The 19,897-nt window shown below is 44.9% G+C and overlaps 3 protein-coding genes across 5 annotated transcripts; 2 read left to right on the top strand and 1 right to left on the bottom strand.

Moving 5' to 3' along the window:
• Nucleotides 1-921: 921 nt before the first annotated feature.
• dynlt5 (dynein light chain Tctex-type family member 5) lies at nucleotides 922-2,708 on the top strand. 2 transcript variants are annotated; one of them, XM_061693511.1, is made up of 5 exons: nucleotides 922-1,199; nucleotides 1,360-1,439; nucleotides 2,123-2,247; nucleotides 2,323-2,522; nucleotides 2,618-2,708. In XM_061693511.1, exons 1-5 carry the CDS (start codon nucleotides 1,093-1,095, stop codon nucleotides 2,625-2,627), a joined length of 522 nt encoding a protein of 173 aa, XP_061549495.1. In that variant the 5' UTR covers nucleotides 922-1,092; the 3' UTR covers nucleotides 2,628-2,708. The 2 variants fall into 2 exon arrangements, with proteins under 2 accessions (XP_061549495.1, XP_061549496.1); XM_061693512.1 differs by lacking the exon at nucleotides 2,618-2,708 and having other exon boundaries at nucleotides 924-1,199; nucleotides 2,323-2,531.
• A 1,083-nt stretch (nucleotides 2,709-3,791) lies between these two features.
• Nucleotides 3,792-13,277, top strand: mier1b (mesoderm induction early response 1b, transcriptional regulator). 2 transcript variants are annotated; one of them, XM_061693509.1, is made up of 13 exons: nucleotides 3,792-3,853; nucleotides 4,487-4,511; nucleotides 5,151-5,299; nucleotides 5,391-5,570; nucleotides 6,592-6,721; nucleotides 6,801-6,868; nucleotides 7,271-7,343; nucleotides 7,439-7,590; nucleotides 7,718-7,799; nucleotides 7,896-7,990; nucleotides 8,481-8,527; nucleotides 10,076-10,203; nucleotides 12,180-13,277. In XM_061693509.1, exons 1-13 carry the CDS (start codon nucleotides 3,845-3,847, stop codon nucleotides 12,488-12,490), a joined length of 1,449 nt encoding a protein of 482 aa, XP_061549493.1. In that variant the 5' UTR covers nucleotides 3,792-3,844; the 3' UTR covers nucleotides 12,491-13,277. The 2 variants fall into 2 exon arrangements, with proteins under 2 accessions (XP_061549493.1, XP_061549492.1); XM_061693508.1 differs by having other exon boundaries at nucleotides 8,400-8,527.
• LOC133411308 (nucleotide sugar transporter SLC35D1-like) lies at nucleotides 12,951-19,654 on the bottom strand. The gene is made up of 13 exons (XM_061693513.1): nucleotides 19,441-19,654; nucleotides 18,931-18,964; nucleotides 18,776-18,862; nucleotides 18,618-18,685; nucleotides 18,135-18,210; nucleotides 17,975-18,039; nucleotides 17,588-17,690; nucleotides 17,371-17,463; nucleotides 16,028-16,095; nucleotides 15,867-15,945; nucleotides 15,722-15,804; nucleotides 13,876-13,928; nucleotides 12,951-13,791 (listed from the first exon to the last, which is right to left on the bottom strand). Exons 1-13 carry the CDS (start codon nucleotides 19,614-19,616, stop codon nucleotides 13,781-13,783), a joined length of 996 nt encoding a protein of 331 aa, XP_061549497.1. The 5' UTR covers nucleotides 19,617-19,654; the 3' UTR covers nucleotides 12,951-13,780.
• Nucleotides 19,655-19,897: the final 243 nt, after the last annotated feature.

Raw genomic sequence — 19,897 nt, 5'->3', positions numbered from 1 at the left:
CAAACTGCTCAAAGAAGTTGTGCTTTTCACAATAACACTCAATCATTAGAGCAAGAATGTGTCTGCTTGATTGACTTCATGACCTGTTTGTTTTCAAATATTCATTTCGGTACTTTTAATACGCTAACATACTGTTGTAAATGTGTGTTGGCACGATATAATACAGATGTGTCCTGAAAATATAGACTTTACTGTAGTATTAAAAAATGTATCTGCAAATATCTGTGCAGTATCTCTACGATATCACCTGACAGTGATCATCAACATTGGGCATGAATCTTTAAAATGTTTTCAAAAATTAAGTTGACAGTAAGTATGGATTTTTTTTATGTCATGTAAAAGAATAACAAATGAATACTAAGGTAATTATTATTCTTTTACGTAGGTTTAGCATTCCGTGAACATTCTGAGTGACTGCACCGCTTTGTGATATCTACAAATTGTAGATGCGCAGCGTCACCAAGCGTTACGGTAATGACGCAATCATGTTGATTTGATCAAAACTGCGCCCACTGTTCTGTCTTTCGAAAGAATTCAAATGCAAATACGAAATCGCAGTTGAATTGATCGCACCCCCCCCCCCCCAAAAAAAAAGAATAAAACAGTATTATGGTCACTGTAACAACGTCGTGATAACGTTGCCAGTCTTGCAGATGAAACATTTAAAACGAGTAGTTTACATTTGATTGGAGTTGCACTACATAACGCCTGACAAACTCAAATTTCCACGCTGTTGTTGGTGAGATAAATCTTTTGATGAGTGACAAATTCATTTTTTAATCACTGCAAACATGATTTCCTATATTAGTTCTTCATGTTTTGTAGTACATTATAAAATGAGACTTGTCACGCTTCCAGCCAAATAAACCGTCAATAAATCCACAAAGCAATCCAATTTCTGTGAAGGAAGCCCCGCCCCTGAGTTTGTTGTCATGACGACGCCTAACTAACACGCCTGCTGGAGTATCAACGCGTTTAAAACGCTGTTATGCTTTGATTTGACGCGAAAGTGCCGCTTGTACAAATCAGAAGATTGTACAAATGTGCGCGAGTTGACTTTGTTTTGGTATTTGAGCTCCTTGCGGTCGGAATATGTCGGAAGTGCACAAAGACAAAGCTGTCAAAAGAGACAAGAAGACCAGCAAGGTGCCTTCGGAGGGAAGTCACGGGGTCAAACACACGGCCGGCAAGACCAAGGAGTGAGTGGACGACGCTCGATCCAAATTCATATCCATATTGTTCTCATTGATGTGCCGTCGCAACGGTTTGTACCCGTGAAATTCCAAGTCGTGACGAGATGCCTTCACGGGATCTCCGAACCTTTCACCGTGATCCCAAATGACCGCTGTCGTCTTTCAGCTCTTTAAGCAACGTGTCCTGCATCGATGAACATCACGATGAGCGGATGGTGGTCACGCTTGAGAACACCTACCAGCTAGGTGAAGTCACACAAATGAGCACACCTTTGACCCCCACCCCCCCAAAAAAAAAAAAAAAAAAAAATGAAAAGTGCATTATAGTGCCTATGGAGTTAAACGACATTGGATGATTTGGAGTTGATGTCATTCATTTGCATAAAAAACAAACCTTTTAAAACATCTCAGCCAAAAGTGGATTGTTTTGTAAGGGATGGGGGCAAACGGGATTTGAAGCGACGCTACCGTCGAAAAGTTTTGGATGAGTCGTAGGCGCCGAGCTGGCCCTGCTGGCAATAATTGACACCCCCTCCCCAAAATGGTTTCCAGGTGCCAGAAAAGCACTACACGGAAGCGCCTCACGTCACTTCAACATAGTTCCTTGGCACCAAAGGAACACTTTTATTGTTTTGGTCTGAGCCCAAAAGCATTAAGTATAGTATAGGTGCGTTCCCCCCCCCCCCCCGACAAGCAATGGAGAATGGGTTCACCCCCGAAATTTCAGTCCGTCGACCTTGTCGCAAATGTACGCGGGGGGGAACAGGATATTTTTATGGACCTTCACCACAGTGCTCGTAAGACGCATTTTTGCTTGCAAACTGGCCGAACGACGGCTTGTGTCTCTGAAATCGCATCTCGGGGGCACCGGCGCAAATGATATTACAACGCTGATGAATGCGTCGCTAATTTGTACGTTTTGATGACAGGCCCTCGCAAACGCTTCCCTGCCCCTGCTGTTGTGGAAATCCTCAAGGATGTGCTCGCAAGCTACCTCCAAGAGGAGAAATACGAAGTGGAATGGGCACGGCAAATGGCCAAAACCGTATGCGAGGTACGCAGGCGTGTTATCACGGTGGCTTTCTTCTGAGTGCGCCGGCTGACGATTCCTCTGGATGTCCTCCCCCAGGTGATACGAGCCCGTGTCAAGGAGCTCATGATCCGCAGGTACAAGGTGGTGGTCTCGGTTCACGTCGGGCAGCTGGCCGGGCAGAGCATGCAGATCAGCAGCCGCTGTCTGTGGGACCCGTCCAACGACACCTTTGCGTCGTGGTCTTTGAAGAACACGTCTCTGTATGGAGTGGCCAGCGTCTATGCCGTTTACTTTGAGTGAAGCAAACGTTCCCTTGGCTATTGCTCGAGTTCCATACAAGTAACAAAGATAAAATGCGTTACCAACATTTAGTCTTTTGTCTGTGTTTAAGAAATCTGTGACGGTCGCACGACAAACCGATGAATCCCCGGGTCAACTAGCGGAGCGCGCAGAGGTCAGTCCTCCGACGGCCGATCTGACAGCACGCCGCTACCGAGGCCCGGTCTCGGTCGCGCCGACATGCAGCCGTCGCCGGCGGCGCCTCTGTTGCCTCCGGGACGCGTGGCTCCCCGCTGCCTGCCCAAACATTTTTCAAAACAACACTTTCTCACCGAATACACGATTCATAGGGAGTTTCGGGTTCCGTTTCCACCCGGATCCTCCACCAGCGAACACCGCCGCCCGCGCGCAGCGTGTTTGCGTGACCCGGCGCTGCGCACCGCGCACACAGCAGGACCGGCATCGGCACGATGGAGCTCATCTTTACAGCGGACAGACCGTTGTTGTCGCTCGTGGAAGGACGGCCCTTTTGTTCACACGCGCCAGTGATGTCACCCAAACTCCCCACAAAGTGCTTTGTATATCTTGCATAATTACCCGCTTAGGAGCAGGTGAAAATCTTAGCCATTAGAGGGATCCTAACATTTGGTAAATGTTAAGGGGAGAGAATTGCTCATTCATGTCAAAATTGCGGGTCTTTTAGTCCCATCGATGAAGGAAAAGGGTTGCCTTCATGGGCCACTCGCAGTGATGCTGGCTCTCTACATAGCAACATAGAAGACTTGGTCAATATTATCATGAACGGGGAGAAAGGACACTGGCATCTCAGAATCAGAATCATCTTTATTTGCCAAGTATGTCCAAAAAAAACACACGAGGAATTTGTCTCCGGTCGTTGGAGCCGCTCGAGTACGACAACAGACGGTCAATTGACAGAGAAGACTTTGGAGATAAAAAGACATTGACAAAAAACAAGTCACTGAGCAATAAAGGGTTGTTAGTTATCTGGTAATGCCAGTACAGCATAGTTTAACACTTAGTTGCTTAAAAGCGACAAAGTTAAAACCTCAAATGGGACAGCTGTGAGTGGTAAATTCATATTTGGCCTTCCAATTGGGGAATTTACATGAGATTGGATGGAGTTGATTACCTTGATAGTAAATGAAGGTCTTTGTTTCTTTTGTGACAAGAAAATGACGCGCGGTGCCCTCCGCGCGCACGGCGTCAGGCAGAACAGAACGAATGAACGGGGAAAAAAGGAAAAACGATTGTGTTTCTGGAGTTCAGGTGGGCGGGGCTCTTCATCCGGGTACCGGCGTGACCCTGCTGAATTGCAAACATGGCGGAGGTAAGAAAGTGAAGTAAATAATCGCCAAAATAGAAAAAGATGTCCAGACAAAGCTACTGCTTTCAGCCGCTTGCACATGTGGTGTATGAGATACTTCGCGAATAAACTGAACCCGCGGCGCATTGCTTGCGTTCCCGGATCATTTGAATGTGTTGTTCTGTTAGCATGTTGAGTAAACTTGGGATTTGGCTAGCGTTAGCTGCGGCGTTAGCGACTTTGCGGTTTTGTTGAGGAGCACTTCATTTTCCCAGATGACAAATTTGGATCACGTTTAAGTCGCGCTAGTGTGTGTTTTAGCTGCGACTTTTATTGATTTAAAAAAAAAAATGTGTGCGTACCGCTGTTACCACGCGTAACTTGGAAGCGTTAGCTCGCTATTTCAATCGAATTAGCCTCCAACTTGTAGTTCCACGGTAGTTTAGATGTGAAAACGCTCACGGACCGTTAATACTGTTAAGGGTTAAGGCCTGCCGCATATACGAAAATCCGTCAAGTCAAATTTCAATTTCCAGCAGGACTTAGTGGCCGGCGCGCTTTATGTGGACTGTTTCCATCGTTTGGGAAAAAGCTGCTTATTCATTGTTGTAATATTACTTTGGATGCTTATTTGGCTTTATTTGTTTTTCTTTGCAGTCCTCCCTTGGGAATTCGAGCCCAGGTATGTAAGCATACATTTTCACATTCATTTTATATCTTGCTCTCACTTATTTTTGACTTGATGCTGAAATAGCCACATTGCCTTTACAATAATAATACAAAAAAAACAATAAAAAAAAGAATCGAGTGAGTTTGACCTTTTTATACCGAAGCATACATTGCTGCATGATACATTTCCCGTTTTGACGTGATACATTTTAAAATTTCACGTCCTAAATTTCATGTTTCCACAGGATAAATTATAACGGTAGAATGCAATAAATCTGACTTCTGCATTTGGCTAAACAAAATGAAGCAATTTCTTCCGGTTCAGGTCACTGAAGAAGAAACACTGAAGAAGAAACACAAAAGAAGAAACACTATAAAAACACAATAAAAGTGTTTCCTCGTTTTAAAGCGTACATCTTTCTCAACACTTGGCCGTATTATTATTATTATTATTATTATTTACAGTATTATAGAAGGCAGTGTTTTTACATAGCTAGTCATTTTGTTTTATAAGACTCAAAAACGTTCACTGGGCTTCACCAGTCACCTGGACAGGAAGTAGTTGATGAATTCATTCATTTCTCTGTGATTTCCTACCCTAATAAAGGCTTATTTGATGATAAGTAAATATGTCTCCATCTTGCCTCTTTAGGGGGCTCAGCGGGTTCTGTTGACCATGACTTTGACCCATCAGCGGACATGCTTGTCCACGACTTTGATGACGAACGCACAATGGAAGAGGAGGAAATGTTGGAGGCAGCTGATGAGGCCAACGCCAATGAGATTGAAGATCTTGCACGCGTACGTTTCTAGAAGGTTCCTTTTTTTTTTTTTTTTTTTTTCTTGCTCATGGTATGTCATAAACAACGTTGTTACTTCCCTCTCTCTCCAGGAAGGAGAAATGCCCATTCACGAGCTCCTGAATCTTTATGGTTATGGAGGCGCTTCACCAGCAGATGAGGATGAAGAGGAGGATGAAGAACAGGAAGAAGAGGACGAAGACGAGGATGAGGACGATGAGCTGGACAATGACGAAAGCAGCCGAGGCACCGGCGAGCTAAAAAGGAACGAGGTGGGTTGACGAGAGTATGGAGTTTCTTGGCAATACAGCGTTAATAACCTTTGCCGCAAAATATAATCAGTACGTTCCATGTAATAAAGAAAACTGGACTGTTGAATGAAATTGATTGAAGCTAGACTAAAAAATCGACTTACACAGATAAGTTGACTTCAAAAATAGGTCGACACAAATATCTCCGCCTTAAACAAACCACCTGCCATGCTTATCCGCATATATCGCATTCTACTGTGTTCAAAATCCCTTCACAGTGTTTTAGCACCCTCTATTGGTGTAAAGTTGGAAATAGAAACTCATTTGTGTTAAGATGCAAGAAAAACATCAACATCAACCACATTGGCTGCCCGAGATGTGCGCACTGAGGGCTGGCGCGTGGTGGATGTATTGTTTTTATTGTGCGCCGTCAGCTCACTCTTACCCGCCCGAGGGGGACTCTGAGCGGACATGCGATGCCGACAGAATGAGGCTTCGACCGAGGCCTCATGGATTTTCTTTTTTTTTTTTTTTAATCCCCCCCAAGTTTTTGCGGGGGGGGACTTGGTTAGTTGACGAAATAGCGATAGGATAATCGATTCTAAAAGCCGTGGGCGACCAGTAAGACCATCGCCTGCAACCATGGGGTCCTAGGTTCAAGACCCCGACCGTACCATCCACCAACATCTCCTGGACAAACTGCAGTGGTGTCCTTGAGCAAGACACCGATACCCCAAAATGCTCCCCGGGCGCTTGAGTTGCCCCCTGCTCCGGTGTGTTCCACTAACAAGTGTGTGTGTTAAGTGTGATGGGTAAAATGCAGAGAACAAATTTTGTGTGCATGCTCATGACAATAAAGATCATTCTTTTTCTTTTTAAAAAGATTTGATAGACTTAAAATTATGCACGCAAACACCATAATCTGACAGCCATCAACTCTTGAAAAGTTAGATTGGGGAGAAGTGGGTGAAGGGGCGGGGGAGTAGAAACTATGTTGGTGACCTGATGAATGTACTGTGTGCTGCTTGATGTGTAAATTCAGGATGAAGACGTCAAGAACTCAACAACACAGGAGGACGAGGCCCCGGTGACCACGGAGGGCCGCACTCGTTCTGTTAGGGGCCTCGGCACATCAGAACTTATTCGTCCACAGAAGCACAAGTACTTTGAAAGTATGTTGCATCGCATTTCTTGCGCTTCGAATGAATTGCTTGTTTAATGTATCTAATAAAATGTGCTGATGTGTGTCAGGTAACAACGATGCAGAAGAGGAGTCAGATGAAGATGAGGATTATGTTCCATCTGAAGACTGGAAAAAGGTATTTCATATTTCTTCTTGACACCAAGTGATGACCACTGCTGTTTATTTTGATACCCAGTTCGAGGTCCAATTGATGCTCAAAAACAAATAATCTGATCCGGAGCTACAAAGCGCCGACAAATGAATACAAGCCCAATTCCAATGAAGTTGGGACATTGTGTTAAACATCAATAAAAACGGAATACAATGATTTGCAAATCATGTTCAACCTATTTTGAATTGAATACACTACAAAGACAAGATATTAAATGTTCAAAATGAGGAACTTTATTAATAGTTTTTTTTTTTTAAATGGAAAAAAGGTTCAGACTGTTCATAAAAAACTATTTTGTTTTTGTGCCTAACATTTCATCTCTAAGTTGAGCCATACTATAAACAATCTTGTCTAAAACTCCAACAGGAGATCATGGTTGGGTCTATGTATCAGGCAGAAACCCCCACTGGCCTGTGTAAATATAAGGACAATGAAAGAGGTAAGGCTGTAAAAATGCAAACAAAGAAAATGAGCCCAAGTCATTGTAGTGCGCCAAGTATTAATCCCTCTTCTTTCTCCTGATTTGTTGAGTAGTTTATGAAAATGATGACCAACTGTTGTGGAACCCTGAGTGTCTGCCTGAAAACAAAGTGGTGGGGTTCTTGATAGAGGCATCAAGACGTACGGGAGAGGAGAAGGGGGTCGACGCCATCCCGGAAGGATCCCACATCAAGGACAATGAACAGGTGAGACCTGCTCAGCGGCAAACTGCAGTATGTTGTTAGCAGGTGCTATGTTAATTTTTTTTTGTTTTTTTTTAAACCAACATCACTTCATTTTTGATACAGCTAACACAAATCTATTTTCCTCCAGGCATTATACGAACTTGTGAAATGTGACTTTGACACAGAGGAAGCTCTAAGAAGACTTCGGTTTAATGTAAAAGCAGCCAGAGGTATGCCTTCTCCTAAAACAAAAGCAGCTTACGTTTTGTGCTCATTATCCACCTCAGATGTTGTACGTTTGAGTGTGAACACTTTCGTCTCTGCAGAGGAGCTTTCTGTCTGGACTGAAGAGGAATGTAGAAATTTTGAACAAGGACTAAAATCCTACGGAAAAGACTTTCATTTAATACAGGCCAACAAGGTAAGGGAAACAACTGATTTTGTTTTCTCTGGTCATACTTGATGAATCATAACAAATAATTACAATTGTGTGAAAATACAACACATGTCAAAACTGAAAAACCATTACACAAATAACAATTCTGTGACCAAAACGGAAATTGCCTTAACCTGAAATCATGATGACTACAATGACAGTTTCATCAGCTGTTAAAACAAATGTACAAGCACTGAATCGATTTGTTAAGCCGGACACGAATTTCACAATCTAAAGTGTATTTGCTGTTTGACCCCCCCCCTCTCCCCCTACATGCAGTACTATTTTGTGCATGTGTCTGTTGATGACAAGACATTTTATTTGTCTCCTTGTGTGTATTGTGTTGATGATGGTAATAATGGTTATTTCATGTCTGCTGAATTAAATCTTTCAGGTGAGAACTCGGTCTGTAGGAGAATGTGTGGCCTTTTATTACATGTGGAAGAAGTCTGAGCGTTATGATTTCTTTGCACAGCAAACCAGACTTGGAAAAAGGAAATACAACCTTCACCCCGGTGTCACGTAAGTTTGTTTTTCTTAACTTGTGTGGTTGCTGATTGTTTGGTTCTGTTATTCCACTGAATCAGATACATTTAGGAAGGTAAACGTGTCTTTATGCTCAAGTTCTTGAAACTGTATTTACATCTAGCCTACAGTTGAAAATGAAAGTTTACCATATAAAAAGAGACTATGCTCCCCCCCGACTGTATGACATGAAATGTTTCCTTTTTTTAGCTCAATTTGCTAAATGCCAGAATAGTGAGAGATGGATTTTTCTAGGCAGTTTGTCGTGACTTTCTTCAAAGTCATCATTTTACATACATTTCATTAGTATTTGGTACCATTGCAATTGCCTTTTTCTGTGGATAGAAAAAGAGGCGATAGAAAAGTAAGGTACTGTAATGCCTTCGCAAGTGGGCAAGGAGCGTACCAGTCCCCGATGCACGTTGAGCTGTTTATTGAGCGGGACAAACAGTCAAACGCACAAATACAAATTATGAGAACACTCACAAGGAGCAGACGCTCTCACGCAGACTTAACCGGCCAACTCGACTGACTACAGCGCTTTAAACTCATAATAAATCAAGGTACCACTGATCTCCCTATCCGATCTTTGAGATCAGAAATCGGTCCGATGTCAGCAAAAAAACAAAGATCGGACTTAATCTAAAATCTCCCGATTTTACCACTCTTGTACAAGCAGTCCTTTCTACGGTCTGCTCCAGCACTTCTATCCAGCAGCGCCTGGAAGGCATCCAGAGCCCACGCGATCACAACGGGTTGCTAAGGTGCTAACATCGTGTGAAGAGTGAATGTTGCTTGCTTAAAGTCATTTATTGACACTAGAGTTGAAGTTCACTGTAAAACGAAACTCACGTGACAAAAGAATTACACCTATTGAATGTTCAAATACATCAGACTTTGTTTTTCTTCGTTTATGTTCACAAAAATTGCTAGCTCAAAGCTAACACACAATTAATTAGAAACACAATTGACGAGCTAACGACAATTGGCATTGAACTCGCGGCACTTATCTCTCAAAATAATGAATATTGGCACACAAACTGTATAAACGCATACAAAGAGGCAATATAACTATACTCTGGCATATATTCTTCAAACTCTGCGAAAAATGAGTTACAATAACAATATTCGATTGTGGCGTCTTCTACTTTCTTTGTTACTTCATGTGTATCTCATTGCGTGCACCACACTGCCCCTCAGAGGTCAAGACGTGCACAGCGGTTACTTTATGTAAGCCATTGGTTAATTATAAATGGGCTAGTTTTTCAGTTTTTGTAGTTACCTCCCCCCAAAAGTTCATGTTGCCATTATGGGGTGTTTGTGTGAGGAAATCTGAGATTAAAAATGTATTTAATCCAGTTTGAAATGAGGCCGTAACATGACAGTGTGGAAAAAGTGAATCACTGTGTGAATACTTTCCGGATGGACTGTATGGGAAGTCCGCCCTAACCTGGTCTCACTAGAGAGACTTGAAGCGTGCGCCCACGGCGTCGACAGTCCGAGATAACGTGCGTAACGTGCCCGTACGCTGCCGTGTGCCATCAGGGACTACATGGACAGGTTACTGGACGAGACGGAGAGCGTGGCCTCCAGCAGGGCGGCGTCGCCCCCTCCCACCACATCCAGCAGCAGCGCCAGCCAATCGGAGAGGGAAGACAGCAGTGGCCACAACGGTGAGCGCCGTTGCCAAGGGAACAAAAGCAAAACAATGTACCAGGCAGGAAAGACAAACCGGGCTCTTAATAGTAGACCTCCACCAATACTGATTTTTATTTAATTTTTTTTCCTCTAGTGTTCAGCAGAAAAAAATTCTAATATCCGATTAATTTAAAAAAATTATAATATGCACATCATCAAAGATAGGAATTACAGGACATTAGACTTTTTTTGAACACAGAAAAAATTGTTTTACAACAGACATTTTCAAGAACAAAAAATGCAAAAAAAAAAAAAAAAAAAAAAGCATTAACGGATTTATTTTTAGATTTAGATTGGGACGATTAATCGATTGTGACTCAATTTAATAGTTTTTTTTTTTTAAGTTTTGTTTTATATGAATCACCCCAAAGCAAATCAGTTCTGCACAACTTTGTTTCTCCACAAATGACAAATTTAAAATATGAATGTATGAATTCCTCAATTCCACCGACACGCCTTCCCATGACGACGCATAGTCTGGGGTCTCTGAGGCGGGCTCTCCTATCTCTGGTGTTGAGGTCACCGAGGTGGGTAAAAAGCTGCTCGGTGGCATGAGATTCGCCCGGAGTTCCTAAAGGCTCTGGATGTTGTGGGGCTGTCCTGGTTAACACGCCTCTGCAACATCGCGTGGACATCGGGGACAGCGTCTCTGGATTGGCAGACTGGGGGGGAACAGAGGGTATGTTCCAACTACAGGGGGATCACACTCCTCAGCCTCCCTAGTTAGGTCTCCTCAAGGGTGCTGGAGAGGAGGGTCCGTCGGGAAGTCGAATCTCAGATCCAGGAGGAGCAGTGTGGTTTTCTTCCTGGCCGTAGAACAGTGGACCAGCTCTGCACCCTTGGAAGGGTCCTCGAGGGTGCGTGGGAGTTCGCCCAAACAGTCTAACATGTGTTTTGTGGTCTTGGAGAAGGTGTTCGACACTGTCCCCCGGTCCTGTGCGGGGGTGCTTCGGGTGTACGGGGTACCGAACCCCCTGTACGACCGGAGTCAGAGTTTGGTCCGCATTGCCGGTAGTAAGTCTGACTCGTTCCCGGTGAGGGTTGGACTCCGCCAAGGCTGCCCTTTGTCACGGATTCTGTTCATAACTTTTATGGACAAAATTTCTAGACGTAGAGGGGGTCCGGTTTGGTGGCCTGTTGGCTTCATCAAGCCGTGATCTCCAACTCTCCCTGGACCGTGAAGCGGCTGGGATGAGAACCAGCACCTCCAAATCTGAGACCGTGGTCCTCAGTCGGAAAAGGGTGGCGTGCACTCTCCGGGTCAGGGATGAGATCCTGCCCCAAGTGGAGGGGTCTCGTTCACGAGTGAGGGCAGGAGATCGACAGACTGATCGGTGCAGCGTCTGCAGTGATGCTGACCTTGTGTCGGTCCGTTGTGGTGAAGTAGGAGCTAAGCCGAAAGGCGAAGCTCTCGAATTTACCGGTCGATCTACGTTCCTACCCTCACCTCTGGTCACGAGCTGTGGGTCGTGACCGAAAGAACGGGATCCCGGATACAAGCGGCCGAAATGAGTTTCCTCCGCAGGGTGTCCGGGCTCTCCCTTAGAGAGAGGGTGAGAAGCTCGGTCACCCGGGAGGATCTTAGAGTAGGGCCGCTGCTCCTCCACATCGAGAGGAACCAGATGAGATCTGATTCGGATGCCTCCCGGACGCCTCCCCGGTGAGGTGTTCCGGGCGCGTCCCACCGGGAGGAGACCCCTGGGACCCCCAGGCTGGCCTGCGAACGCCTCGGTATCCCCCCAGAGCTGGATGCGGTGGCTGGGGAGAGGGAAGTCTGGGTGTCCCTGCTAAAGCTACTGCCCCCGCGACCTGACCTCGGATAAGTGGTAGAAAATGGATGGATGTACTATGAATCTGTTTCTGAATGTGATAGAAATGAAGTTCCTGATTTCTCTAAACGTATTTAATTTCTTGGTTGTTCTTAAACCTATTATTATTATTTTTTGGACAGGTGTTGCAGGCCACAGTTCCAGCCATCTCGGAGATGGTACGCATATTATGGTCCCAGTAAACCAAGTGAAACCTGAGCCTGTTCAGTCCAACGGTCCGTCAGGCGATGGCCCCCTTCCCTCGTCGGACAACAACTCCAACGGATGCAGCCACCCCAGCTCATCCAGTCACCAGCAAAACGGTTCTCCGGAACCTCCCGCAGACCAAAGAGACTCTGCCGTGGCGCATGACAGGCCGGCCAAGAGGGTCAAGATGGAGACGGAGCCTTTGGCCCAAAACCAAGCGGAAGCTACCGGAACCCAGGAGAACTGAAGAGGCCTGAGCTCTGTCGCGAGGACGCTGATTTTCCTGGTGGAAAATGGTCAGTGAGGACTCGATGACCAAAAATGCCGTTGATCCTCCAGCAGGGAACGATTCTGACCCGTGTGGTGTCTGGAGCCATCCATGTAGCTCTGAACTTCTACCCGTTGTCTGTAATTACTTGACTGACTCACAGCATTTTGCCAAGAATTTCTCTTTTTCTATTTGTACTCGAAGAAAAACAAAACAAAACAATTCCCATTAATATTTTTTTACACTAGATATTTATATTTTTTAACAAAAAAGTCTATGATGGGTATTTGCTTTTCAAGCCATTTGAACATTTGTGAACAGCGTAGAGAGTTTTAAACGACTTTGTGCTTCAGTTGCCAAGAGGAGGCGCGGAGTAAGCGCACTCGGCATAGGCAAGCTGGTGATGTCGCAAGTTGTCTTTAGTTGCACTTTCGTTACACGTTTCTGTGGTTGAGAAGCAGCAGAATGACATTTTCACTTGGAGAAATAATAAACCAGCGCAGGTTTGTTTGTGTCAAGCCGCTGACATCAGTGATGTCCTTTAACACGTTAGCAGATGGCTGTATTTTGGGATTTTCACAATCGGCTGCTTTGCTTAACGTTTTCTTTTTACTAGTCAGAATGTCAGTGATTCCTAAGCTTTGTATCGATTTCTTACATGCATTGGTACATTTTCAAATTGTCTTCATCCTTTTCTGTTCTTTCTTTGCTTTCTTCAGAAGCACGTTGTCCATGTTAATCTGAAATACATGTCATTTCAAAAGATTCCAGTTGTTTCTCGTTTGATTTATAGTCTATGTCGGAGCATTTTCGGCTCACCTTTCGGTTCTAAAGTTGTCAGATTTAGCCGACACTTTTGCCTCATCGTTGTGGTGGCCTCGCTACATGCAAGGCTCCCACAGCAGGTCGATTTGCGCGCGATAAGCACCAACCGTCCCACTAATCGGTGAAGTTGCCTCCGAATCGTATTGTTTGGTTTCACTGCGCTCCAGATTAAGGTCATTTCGCCTCATAGCACACCGAGCCGGGCTACTCTTGTTTTTGTGTGATGTTTTGCTTTGTAAATGACACCTATATAAAAACATTATAATTACAAAAAACGGTTCCATTTGATAAAGTTAGGACCTGCTTCAATGAAAATAATACAACATTACAGACTTAATACAACGACACGCGGAATAAGCCGTTAAAAGTATGATCATAAATTTAAGGCACTTGGTAATAAAGATGAAAGATTGATGCCTTTCTTCAAGGGAGGCCTCTTGAGATTCACGCCTTTTCTGTTAAAAATATGGAAATGTAGAATTAGCACACTGAACCGTAGAAATGTATCATTTCACATCCAGTACTGAAAAGGCTCTTACTTGTTGGCTCTTGTGTGAAGGTGATAAAGGAGTACACAAGACTGCCCGCAATGCTTTAAAGACACAAAGATGACAAAATACTCAATGACCCCAAAAACAACAACAACTACTCAACAAATCGAAACTTTCATCCCATTTTTACCAATCAGAACCAATAAATGGTGCAACTCATGAAAGAATATCATGAAAAAGTTTTTTGTTTCTTTTGTCGCTCATTTCAGAACTTCCGTCCATCCATTTCCTTTCCCGCTTATCCTCACGCGGGTCGCGGGCGTGGTTGAGCCCATCGCAGCTATCTCAGGGCAGGAGGCGGGGTACACCCTGAACTGGTCGCCAGCCAATCGCAGGGCACGTGGACAAAAACAACCATTCACACCTACGGGCAATTTTAGAGTCTTCAATTAATGCTTGTTTTTGGGATGTGGGAGGAAAGCGGAGCGGCACGGTGGACGACCGGTTAGAGCATCAGCCTCACAGTTCTGAGGACCCGGGTTCAATCCCCGTCCCCGCCTGTGTGGAGTTTGCATGTTCTCCCCGTGCCTGCGTGGCTTTTCTCCGGGCACTCCGGTTTCCTCCCACATCCCAAAAACATGCATAAGTTGGATACTCTAAATTGCCCATAGGTGTGCATGTGAGTGCGAATGGTTGTCTGTTTGTATGTGCCCTGCGATTGGCTGGCAACCAGTTCAGGGCGTACCCCGCCTCCTGCCCGATGACAGCTGGGATGGGCTCCGGCGCGCCCGCGACCCTAGTGAGGAGAAGCGGCTCAGAAAATGGATGGATGGATGGAGGAAAGCGGAGTGCCCGGAGAAAAGCCACGCAGGCACGGGGAGAACATGCAAACTCCACACAGGCGGGGCCGGGATTTGAACCCCGGTCCTCGGAACCGTGAGGCAGATGTGCTAACCAGTCGGCCACCGTGAAACCCATATATTTGATATATTACACACAGTGTGAACTATTTCAACTCTTGTTTTCTTTTTTATTTGCAATTTGATGATTATGGGCTCGGATGGCAGATTTAAAAGTCAAAGAAATTAAAAATTTCGTCAAAAGAAATTAAAAATTAAAACAATTAAAAAAAGAACCTTAACAATTAAACATTAAAGACAAATATTTTCCCCATTTCAATTGAATTGTACAGATTATAGGTCCACAACCAAATCCAAATATTTTATACATTGTATTTAAAGTAGGACTTCTACATCATCAATCAATCAAACTTTATTTGTTAGCGCTTTTCATAAAATCAAATAAATAGATCAATATGTCATCAAGATCAGAGAGACGCACACACGCATCCAGGTGAGGAGAGCCGTGCGCACCGAGACCGCACCGGCGTGCGACCGCGGCGGGCGTGCGGGCTATTTTAGCAGCTTCCTCCGCCGCTTTCTTTTCCCACTGTACAACAGCGCGTTTTTTGAGTTTGCTTGATACTACGTGTTGAGGCTTCGTGTTCAGATAAATGGACAAAAATCGAGACCCGTATTTGAGATTAAATTTGACATAAAATTACTATTGAATAGCTACATTCACAATTCGGTTATTAATAACTGACAATATCAATTTTAGCCAAGATAATATGAATATAGAACATATGTAATATAATGAAACGTACTTAATTGTTTTATATTTGGCACAAAAATAACTATGCATTTATTGGAAGCCTTTTACCTCTTTGCAAACTTTTATCTGCACGTAGGTGATTATTATTACTGTTGTCGTTATTGTTATTTATTTTTGCCAGGCAGAGTGCATTCCTAAATAATTTTGAAAATGGTCAGCGAATGTGGAAGCTTTGTTCGTCCTATTCCCAAATGTGCGAGCTTGATTTCAGTCGTCTTACCTTATGTTCAAACCGATAAAATTAGTCCAGGAGAAAATGTAGTCCCCGCCCACGACCATTCCAACGTAGGTGACCAAAATATTCTGCAACAACCACAGCAACGGTCGATCATTCAAATCTACCGACGACACCTCAACTGGTTTACCTTGATGCAGCCCACGATGGAGGTGGTGAGTGCCGAGTTGTAGTGCGTGCAAAGCATGATGGAGTACATTAATATGAATCTGGTGGAGGGATAAATGACCAATCAGACGAGTGTTTGGAGTTACAGTTGGTACATTATGAATAGTACGGCGCCGTAGTTACCCCATGACGCAGGAGAGGACAAATTGCACAACAAACAGCTGGTCGGACCATCCGTCATACTCCAAACTCTAAAACATACAGCCAAAGTCTCAGTACTGTAATAGGAAGGAAAGGTACCGCGTTACGGTAACGGGTTTAGAAAGGCTCGATTGATCACCTGTTCAGAATCACAGTCATCTTTATTTTGCCAAGTATGTCCAAGGCACACACAAAGAACTTGTCAATAGACAGAGAACACTTTTGAGACATAAAATACATTGAGAAAAACAAGTCACCGAGCAATAAAGGGTTGCTAGTAATCTGGTAATGCCGGTACAATTTTTGTCCTCTAGCACTCAGAGCACTTCGAATGACTAATCTCGCAATAGTCCGGTCCAATGAGCATTGTGCAAAGGGCGCCGAGACTTCAAGAACTGTATGCAGTTTAAAGTGACGAGTTGTGGGATAATCTGGGACAATGTCGATTGTGCAAATGTTGCAGATACTCCTCAGTCAGTGTGCAAATGGGGCAGATGAGTGGCCAGTATTGGTCAACAACAGGTATGCAAATAGTGCAGCGTGGCGAGACGACTACAGCGAGTGCACGATTGCACTCACGGAGATTGAATAAACTGACCGATCGATGAAAAACACCCACAGAAACCTCCTGCCGACCAAATGCTGAGCCCACTTGAGCTCTGCTGCGTTTCCCGTTTGTAGGCCAAAGTCTTAGTCCGATACAAAAGCATCGCTTTGGCGCCATTTTGGTGCTAGGAAATGATGTTGAACTGATGGGAGGAGCTTCATCCCGCGAGTCCGTAGAACAAAAGTGCTTTGCCACCATCTTGTGGCATCTACAGGCAATGACAATCCCATTGTAAGCGTCAACTCGTCGCCGACTTCGGCTCTTAACGGCAGGGCCGAGTTATTGTCTTCCTCTGCAAAGGGCGGGAGTTTGCTGTAATTCTGTTGTTTGAATGGCAACAGGCAGATTCCTTCATAGGTTAATTGCACCTTCTGCCCTCTGGTGGAAGCGCATTTCATTGTCCAGCCTGACACCTGATGTCACTAGACTGATGTCACTAAAAACAAGGATTCTTTGTCGTCAATCATTTTCTGACCAATGAATTGAAACGGGATAATTTCTCCCCGCACACTAACGTTCTGCGGCACATTGGTTGCCAATGACCGGCACGGACGACTGTAAAAGGTGACAGTAGCTCAGCTCGCGCTTGCCAAATAGTCAATCTCATGAACGGATTATTGAAAATGGCTGTTTAAATTGCGTACGCACAATTTACGTCATGACAACAAATCCATAATCGCATTCCGCTTATTGCAAAGTGCGACAAAAACAGTCCCACCTTTTTCACATCTCCGGTGCAGTATGCGTACGCCACCGCGGGTAAAATCATGATCAGGGCATTGTAGTAGAGAAGTCCAAATTTGCCCAAGTCCTGCGAGGACAGCAGCACAAAAGTTCCGATCAGAAAAAGAAAAAGAAAAAGAAAAAGAAAAAGGGAACAAACGAAAAAACAAAATCAAGAATGACGCAATGATGATGTGAGCAGCTGCGCTCACCTCGGCATCCAGTTTCTGCTTGACGTAAGCGCCGCTGGCTGCTGTCAGCGCGTTGTTCACCATCACGAATACGTAGCCCTCAAGGTCAAACGCAAGGTCGGCGCTACGAGGCACACGGATCAAGCGCATTCACCATCTCGCACGCGACGACGCTCCTCACAAAAACAATGACACTTTGATACAATTATTCATTGATCGATTCAAGACAACGTCTGTGTGTTGGGTGATTTTGAGGGCGCACGCTTCTACAAACTGTACCCTGACTATTTTAAATGGTAGCAAAGTGTCACTTCTTCAGTGTCGTCCCATGAAAAGGTAAAACCAAACATCGAGAAAAAGGCGACTCCCATTTGTGACATTCGCTACACGTGCGTACGGCCAACTCACCTGGCGGCTATCAGAGCGCCAAAGATCATCGTGAACACGGTGGTTTCGATTGCCGTCGAGTACGCCTTTCTGAGGACAAAAATCAAAACCAAGCAGCGTGGATGTTCAGCTGAATTGTTTGTTGGGCACGGCGACTTCCTTATTTGGAAACGAGTGCGACTTGCCCGAGCAAGGTGCGTTCACACAGCATGGTGAAGAGGATGCTGAACCTGCGCAGAACTGTAAACATGGGTAAACTAAAAGAGGAAAAACAGGCATGTTCCAAAAGCCGCCTTGTGTCATAATACTCCTATTTCCACCAGGTGGTACAGTTCAGGTTTAACTTGATCTAGAAAGTACAAATACTTTGTTACCGTAGTGAAGTAGATCTTCAGGAATCCGTACTCGGCCTGACCGCTTACCTTTGTGTCGGCTTTTGACTTTTACTCTCTACGTTAGAAAACGGATGCTGTACGCAGACCTCAAGTTGATGGAGGCGCTGCGGCGTGAGCGCAAGAGCGCGATTCACACCGGACAGCCAGGAATTTTGCCCGACCGCAACGGTTTCGTGAAGAGGAACGCTCTACAACGGAACCCAAAAACGGCAAACACAACAAAACGGTACAGCTTGGTGGAAGCTGATTGTAATTTTTCCCAAACCAACTTCAGTCGCTGAGTCCCAAACAGTCCGGATATCTGATTCCCCGCGTGGAGGAGAGGCAGGGGGAACATCTGCAGAGGGAGAAGAAAAACAAAACAAAAAAAAAACAGCTGGCTTTCCTCAACACACAACTACATTGTAGCGCAACATCTACAGCTCACCTTGCGTGGTATACTCCGGTCCATATCCGGAAATGAAACGACAGCCAGCGTTTTGCCGAGCCTCAGAACCAACACCGTCGCCAGCATCTGCCAAACCAAAGTCAGCGAGGCCGGTCACGTGAGCAGATGCTGAGCCACGCGCGGCAACCACTCACTTGACCGATGCCAACACACGTCGATGAGGGAAATCTGGAAGGTGTCAAAGCATTGCAGATAGAAATGGGACACTTTTTGTAAATATGCGCATCATAGTGCCACCAGATTCAGGGAATTGTTGAGGAATGCAATAAACTCGAGAACAATTGAGGGTTTTTTTTTTCCCAAATAGGAATTTCGTTCCCACTCTGTATTTCATGCATCAATACGGAAATAAAATACTGATGTTATATAACGAAGAGAACAGAACCCTGAGGGACCCCCATACTGGAGAAGTCCGTTCAAGACTTTTTTCCTTCAGTGTGGTCCCGATAGAGGCTAAAACATCATCGGGAAATGTTCACCTCTCACCGCTCGATGTGTTAGGAGACCGACAAAAAACTCACTTTGCAAAACTGCCAAATTGTTCCTGCAAAGCAAACTTTCTCCCTCGAACACTTCCGGTTTGTTGGAGCGCGAGGGGAGAAAGTCCATTGTAGGCAAATGTGCGGCAACACTCTGCACTTCACCTGTAGCCGCTGAGGACGCTTTTGTTCACGACGACGATGACAAAAGAAGTGAGTCCGTAAAATCCTGCGGCCAGCAGTCTGGGAAGCAGCGTGGGGCCGTCGCGCGAAGCGTCCTTGTCGTCTCGTCTTTCGGCTTCGGCGGACGACCTCGGTCGACGTTTGTGCGGCCCTGGCATGTTTCGCTTCACTTCGCTCGCCGCCTGCAAGGATTTGCCAGTCCGCTCGCTCGTGCGCATGCGCAGCAGATAGGGCCACGAACGGGTCTTTTTTTTTTTCTCTCCCCCCTTCAACTTTATTAGTCAAAATCTTCAATCACAGCATCACAAAACCGTACATCAAATTAGAACCGTACAGTCGAAAATTATCATGACAATTGCGAGTCCCCCCCCCCCCACACAACTTTATTAGTCAAGATCTAGCATTACAATTCAATAAATATCAAAGTTAAAAAAAACTG

This window comes from Phycodurus eques, chromosome 13, assembly GCF_024500275.1.
Source record: "Phycodurus eques isolate BA_2022a chromosome 13, UOR_Pequ_1.1, whole genome shotgun sequence".
In the NCBI taxonomy this organism is placed as follows: Eukaryota; Metazoa; Chordata; class Actinopteri; order Syngnathiformes; family Syngnathidae; genus Phycodurus; species Phycodurus eques.
The sequence above is the reverse complement of the archived record's forward strand: the minus strand, read 5'-3'. Positions and strand labels throughout refer to the sequence as shown.